The sequence below is a fragment of the Bolinopsis microptera genome, chromosome 5, assembly GCF_026151205.1.
Source record: "Bolinopsis microptera isolate Bmic1 chromosome 5, MBARI_Bmic_1.0, whole genome shotgun sequence".
In the NCBI taxonomy this organism is placed as follows: domain Eukaryota; kingdom Metazoa; phylum Ctenophora; class Tentaculata; order Lobata; family Bolinopsidae; genus Bolinopsis; species Bolinopsis microptera.
Window position 1 is genome coordinate 17,716,169 of NC_087076.1, and position 6,608 is coordinate 17,722,776.

Consider the following 6,608-nt stretch of genomic DNA (forward strand, 5'->3'; position numbering starts at 1 on the left):
TGACTAATACTTTGAAAGAGGATATTTACCTCTAACTGTAGTTTAAACAGTTTGCTAATAGATTTGGATACTGGTGGCGGTGGGAAGGTGTGCTATTGACACAAGACAGCGATTAACCGATCAGCTTCCAGCAGCGACCAATCAAACCCGCGAACAATATCACGTGTCATAAAAACTATGGCTGACCTCGCCACCAGTATCCAAGTCTATTGAGCTCCATTTAAATTGGGGAGGTACAACCTGAAGAACATTGGTGTGAAGCATGGTAGGAGAGGGCGAGTGGGAGCAACTTGGGGGACGGAAGTGTCCAATTAGACATAATTGGTTCGAGAGTCCCTTTTAAGAGTTTTGCGGTGCCATCTGTCTACATAAATATGCAATTTATACTTTACTTTAACCCCCAGAAAACCTTTATTCTCTCGTTTGTTCGGTCGTTTTCAAATTTCAATCCCAGACAAATCAGGTGCATGTATTTTGCAGGCTTCCAGTTCCTTTGAACGGCGTTTAACAAGCCGTATATATAACCAGTTAAGGTAGTTAATTGAGGCGAAATGAAGGGGAAATAAGGAGGATAAACTTTAGGCTGCTCAGTTCATTGATCAATTATAATGCGGAAAACACAGTCTAGAACGGGCAGTGATTAAAAGTAAAATATATCTCAGGACGGGGAGTGTAGTGTCTGTGTAATGGGATACACACATCCCACACTCACATATTATTATGGTATGTAATTTGGGAGCTATAATGGGGGTGCTTAGCAACAGAACAGCTGTAACTCTCTGCAGGAGAGTGTAGGTACCTTGGTTAAAGGTACATTCCACAAAGTAGGAGCGGTACATTCCAGGAGGAGCGGTACATAAACAATTAGTAAACAATCACCACTCCGCAAACTATTTACAGTCTTGAGATATGAGGATTATTGAAGGATCTGTTTGTTATTATTGACATTCCTTAAATTGTTTTGTCGTATTTCTCCTCTTAAGTGAATCGAAGAAAGCAGGCACCGTTAAACGTTCTAAAATTACATTACATATTCGTAAGATACAACTCGAGAACCAACCAAGGAAAGTTATAGTTTAATCTTCGAGATTTTATAAGGAAGCAAAAATAATGAGTTCGGCAAGAAGGGTCGTAGGTGACGTGATTAACGAGCATCTAAATTCTTAAATTGTAGTTTTTTGAAGAAAAGTGTAGGAAAAGAGTCTTATCGCAAAATTAAGGCGAAAATAATGTAAATCCAATTAGATCATAGTGATCCCTCATATTCAAAACACAGAAAAAATTAAATATAATGATTTTAAGCTATATAAATTCACATCATTAGTAAAGAATTATTCACGGTCAAATAAAGATTTTGTTGTCAAAATTAATCAAAACGTTGTTAATCTGAGAACAAGTTATTAAAATGCAAAAAACCACGAGTGATCCCCGAAAAACAAGCCCGAATTCACCTCAGTTGAAGAGATAGTTCTAGAAAGCTGAACAATCTTAGGTGCAATGAGGCTTTTAAAATATTTTCCGCAAAAGGTAGAAATCAAAAAAACTAGATTTAAAAATGTTGACACAATCTTAGCTTAGCTTTAATTAGAGTCACTTTAGTATGTAAGAAACATTTTAACGGCTGAAGAGAGGTGATCCTTAGTAAGACAGCAAATAAATCAATGCGCACGTTAGTAACAACTAATTTGGGTTCACAGAACCTAAAAATAGAATGTGCTCGTAAATTTATGGAACTAGCTAAAACTTTTGTCAGTGAAACCCTGACCACAGGCCGGGATCAGACCTTTAACAAGCTTACTACTTCAAAAAATTAGCAGATCTAAGGAATTAAAAGAATGTTAGAGCAGCAGGAATCCATTTCACAGCTGCTCTGACGCCAGTATAGGCTCTCCTTTTCAGTTCTTCTCCAGTTATCAGCTATAAAAAAAAGAGCCTCTAATAAGGGCAAGGGAGCTGGGCGGTAAGGCTTCTTGTAATCTGATTTAAATAAGAAAATACATCAAGCATCATAAGAGCAGATCATTCTGCCATAGCGTGGGCCGGTTCTGTTGCTGGAGACCTCGTATTTGACTCCTCAGCCACAGCCCGGATTTGTTGCTCGCGTATCAGGTGCCGCTCCTCATTGTTTGTTTGAGATTGTTTGAGGTCAATGATTGAGCGCTGCAGCTCATCTTTGAGCGTCTGTTCCTGTTCCTGAATCAGGGCTCTGTTCTGTTGCTCCTGCTGGATGGAGGACAGGCAGATTTGTTCTGTCTTCATGCGCAGGTGATCAGGAATGTTGATGGAGCGTTGGTTGTTCTCGTCACGGTTGTTGTTGTCACTGTCGTGGCCCTGGTTAACTGCCTGACCGTGACTGTCCCTGGAGAAGAGGTCGTAGTATTGCGAGTACTCGATTACCTCGTCGTCCTTACTTCCTCCTTTCTTCCACTTCTGACGGCGGTTCTGGAACCACACCTGGACAAGGATTTCACACGTGAACTACTATTCTAGTTTATGAATTTGAAAAAATAACTTGCTGAGAACATGCGATAGCCTTAGCGTACTTCAACACCAGCGTGAAGTAACGTTATGAAGTAGAGATGTCAAGTTATCATAAATTTATGATTTCTCGACCTCGCAATAGAAATAAATACACAGTATATTTAAACCTTGATCTGTTCGTCAGTGAGGTCTAGTTTTTGTGCTAAGATCATTCTGTCCTCCGTGCAGAGGTATTTCTTTTGTTTAAATGTTTCCTGAAAAATTTGGAAGTTAGGCATTTTCAGGGATTGGAAACTTTGCGTTTTGATGATTATGGTGGTAAAGTTTTTAGCAATCAATAAACTAATTCATAATGAGATTATGGCGAATGATTTGGGCAGTAATTATAGTCTAATTGACAAGGCGTTACGAAAGTAATAGATATTCTCACCACATCGCACTACATAATTTATTAAAGAGAGGAAATTCAACTCAGGTGCTGCTCATGAGTCTTCTCCTCGAAATTACTACACACAATAAATCTTATCAGCATGACCAGCCGAATTTTGGTTTTAACACTTAATCTGTTAAACATTAAATAAAGAATAGTTTAAGGTCTCTCGTAGGCTATCATAATTTCCGAGAATTTAACAAGACAAGTTTGTTTAAACGGCGTGAAATCTGCGATTTCTGGGATTTCTGTACTTAGCATTGAATGATTAAGACAAATTCGTGTACATAATAATATAATGTAATATTATGACAATGGTAATACCTCCATCTGCTTCAGCTGCTCCCAGGTGAAGACGGTGCGTGGTTTCCTAGAGTTTCTCCCGTTCATAATGTGCAGAGCAGAACCGTCAAACTTGTACTCCGATGCCCCTACATTGGCAGGATTATTATGATGTCCTGGATATTATGATGTCCTGATTACAGTGAAACCTCAATATACCGGGCGACTCGGGCGAAACGGAAGTGCACGGTATAGAGAGGTTTACATGATCCACAGCCTCTCAAATAACCTGACAAGCTTATTATATACCCCATTACAGCCTTACATTCATGTATTGTGTCGTTTTGTCATGAAATATAGCTTGACGTGTACTCAAATCACCATCAAATGTGATATAGTCTATGACAAATCACAATAAAATTCATAAAATTCATTAAATTCATTAACAAATTGGCCAAATAAAGGCTGATTGAGTTTGAGGGAAAAGAAGAGGTCCAGTTTATCGAAGTACCCGGTATAGAGAGGCGCAGGCACAGTATATAGAGGTTCGACTGTATTATATCATATAATAGCTTTGGGACGATTGCGTGGGACGAAAATAGATGAAAGGGGCAATCAAACCATATTTGAGGTGATTTACGTAAATTCGGGAACTAGAACATCAAAAAGCGGAGCAATTTGTAAAGATGAATAATTACATTGCAGTCCGATGCTGTGCCGGCCCCTCTGCGCTAGATTATCAGAAGTGTTCTCAGCTGACGTAGCGAGTTTATCCGAGAACATGTAGGCCATGCTTGGGATGGTTGTAGCAGCTATCTTGTTGATATCAAGGACCCGGGACTTCTGCTGTTCCGTCATGAGTCCGTGCTCGTGAATCTTGGAGGGGGAGAGATTGCTAAAATCCAGGGGCTGTCTGTCGCCAGTGGGAATGTGACGATTTCCTGAAAGTTGTCATACTGTATTATTAAAGAATATGTGTAATTTGCTGATGATGATGACAAATATTTACCCAATAATTTACCGACGGAAAATCCATAATTTCACAGCGAGATTGCACACACCAAAGTCATGATGAATGATGCATTCCATAGAATTAATCATGCCAAGATTTTTCTTAAGATACTTAATTATGCAGCGGCGGGCGAATGATTTGACAAACAATTGCATACCAGCAGAGGACTCAGAGCGTGCCCTGTAGTCTCTAGGAAGTGGGGTAGTAGGAGCTGACGACACGTCCATGCTGCTATCATCCTGCTTATCAGTACCATTGTTCTCTTCTAGTTCTGGGGTCTTTTCCCCGTCAGAAACATGTGAGTTAGAGGCAGGGGAACCCTGTGAACTTGACTTCAACTTGGCTCTCCTGGATCCTTCTTTGACAAACGTGGGCTTGATCACGTTCTCGGGAAGATTGGGGAAGGGAAACGTGTCCACCTGTCGAGACATTATCTCGTGCTGACGTTGCAGGATCTCAGATTGTCGAAAACTGGAGCTGTCAGGGTAAGATTTGAAGGGGGGCAAGCCTCCAAAAGAGGATTGTTTCATTATCTTGGCAGGTCTCTCGCCCGAGGGCTGTCTTTTATCATCCTCAATAGAAGCTACTTTAGGTGGTAAACTGAAAATATGTTTAAAGCTTATAATGAAATCTTGACAACATTTCGGAATAGAATATTATGTAAGATTAATACACGGACTTGTTATAGCAACACTCTCGCATTCTACTCATAATGTTTTAAAATGATACCATGACCAGTAACTAAGTTCGCATACCATGTGGCAGATGAACCATTGCCAGATTCTCCCGACTTGCGCTGAGGTCCTGAAAATGGTCTTATCAGCTAAATTTTATAGCAGTCCGACCAATAATGTTGGGGAAAGTTATATCAAGATACTAATGACAAGGGGAATTTTTCCACTAAACAAATGTAATTGTCTAATGTGATTTGCAAAATAATATCATTCGCTAGAACAGCTGAATATTCTAATACTTTTAAAATCGATAGGATGAACTGACGTCCTTAAATAGATAAGAAATACACGTCAAACTGCGAGGTTGTGGGATAATGAAAAGTATAGGGCGTACACTTACTTTCATCTTTATCAAATTCATCGGAACATGCATCCATCAGATTGGGCTTGATTTGATCCACTGAAAATATACGAATTTTATTAATTTCTTTAGCTTAAATTTACGAGAATTGACCTATTAGGAAGGACAATCTTGATAGTTTTAGTATAAGAAATATTAGGGGCAGTTTAACAACAGGGATTTGTTTGCAATCAGAGAGTTTCTTCTACTAAAATGCAAGTAGGAAACTCAGAAAGAAAACTTACCAAATGATATAACCTTGACAGCAACATCAAGAAGGAAAACGAGAAATTCGTTATCTGACTTCTGTTGGAAATGGAATTCTGTCTTCTGCTTGTGGTAAAGCTTTAAAACATCGGGATTGGCAGATATGGGAGCAAGTTGAACTTCCATCCTATTCATTACAGTTAACAGTGTTATTCAAAACATAAACTATTCTTTCGAAATATATTAAATATGAAAGACACAATATAATACTAATAGCTGAGTGCATACAATAGCTAAGTGCAAGTACAAAAAAACGTGTAAAGTTTAAATTACTAAAACCCTGTCGAGTTGATTCGGAAAATCGGCACAAGAATGTTGTCTCACTTGTCACAGCCGAGTCTGTAATAGTATTAATTAGACTGCCAAAGATCTTTTTATTGCTTCCAGTACTAGTACTAGACAATTCAAATTTAAAGCAGACTTTGAGTTTCGACACGGTACAAGGATCTGATTCGTCCCAAGCTCAACTGTGTAACAACTGTAAAAGTTAGCCCAATTTTAACCCCATGTACTTTTAGTCCTAGTGCAGTGGTAAAAGAGATCAATAGTGACAGTAGATTTGTGAATAACTTATGCTTCAGTCCAATACAATTGTGCTGGCCTGGATCTTAGACTACCCTGCCCTCAAGTGAATATATTCAATAATGAGCAAATTTACTATTCAGATTTTACATTATAGGGCTTTTGACTACATACAAATTAAATGTAAAAGAATCCTTTAAATTGAGTATAATAAATAATTCTAATGAAAATTATAAAACTTACATCATAAACGGTATTATACTATATCATAATATGGTAGTATACCATACGTGTAATTCTAATTCCTATGATAGTCAATAAGTTCTATTTCAAGAACTTTGAGGCAATTCTAAGTGTTGAAGACAAATTAGAAGGATTTAAGAAAGATATAATTTCTAAAAGTTTTGTAAATGAATTTTATTTTTAAATGTTTCTATGAAGTAATAGGAAGATTTTAGGGGACCAATTATGATAATAATAAAGAAAATCATAATGAATATATTAGGTTGAATCCACATATTGCTAAAAAAGGTTTAATTA

The 6,608-nt window shown here is 37.9% G+C and overlaps 1 protein-coding gene across 1 annotated transcript; it reads right to left on the minus strand.

Moving 5' to 3' along the window:
• Positions 1 to 1,006: 1,006 nt before the first annotated feature.
• LOC134814597 (homeobox protein Hox-C10a-like) lies at positions 1,007 to 5,678 on the minus strand. Its single transcript, XM_063822723.1, has 8 exons — positions 5,525 to 5,678; positions 5,280 to 5,339; positions 4,961 to 5,009; positions 4,363 to 4,805; positions 3,892 to 4,134; positions 3,236 to 3,342; positions 2,649 to 2,735; positions 1,007 to 2,454 (listed from the first exon to the last, which is right to left on the minus strand). The coding sequence occupies exons 1-8, from the start codon at positions 5,670 to 5,672 to the stop codon at positions 2,020 to 2,022; spliced, it is 1,572 nt and encodes a 523-aa protein (XP_063678793.1). The 5' UTR covers positions 5,673 to 5,678; the 3' UTR covers positions 1,007 to 2,019.
• Between the last annotated feature and the right edge of the window lie 930 nt (positions 5,679 to 6,608).

Excerpts from the sequence above, each read along its gene's own strand:
- LOC134814597 (XM_063822723.1), bottom strand. The coding sequence starts at position 5,672 with ATGGAAGTTCAACTTGCTCCCATATCTGCCAATCCCGATGTTTTAAAG. Across the intron at positions 5,010-5,279 it reads TGAATTTGATAAAGATGAAA|GACCTCAGCGCAAGTCGGGA; the intron begins GTAAGTGTACGC and ends GACCATTTTCAG. Across the intron at positions 2,455-2,648 it reads TCACTGACGAACAGATCAAG|GTGTGGTTCCAGAACCGCCG; the intron begins GTTTAAATATAC and ends ATCCTTGTCCAG.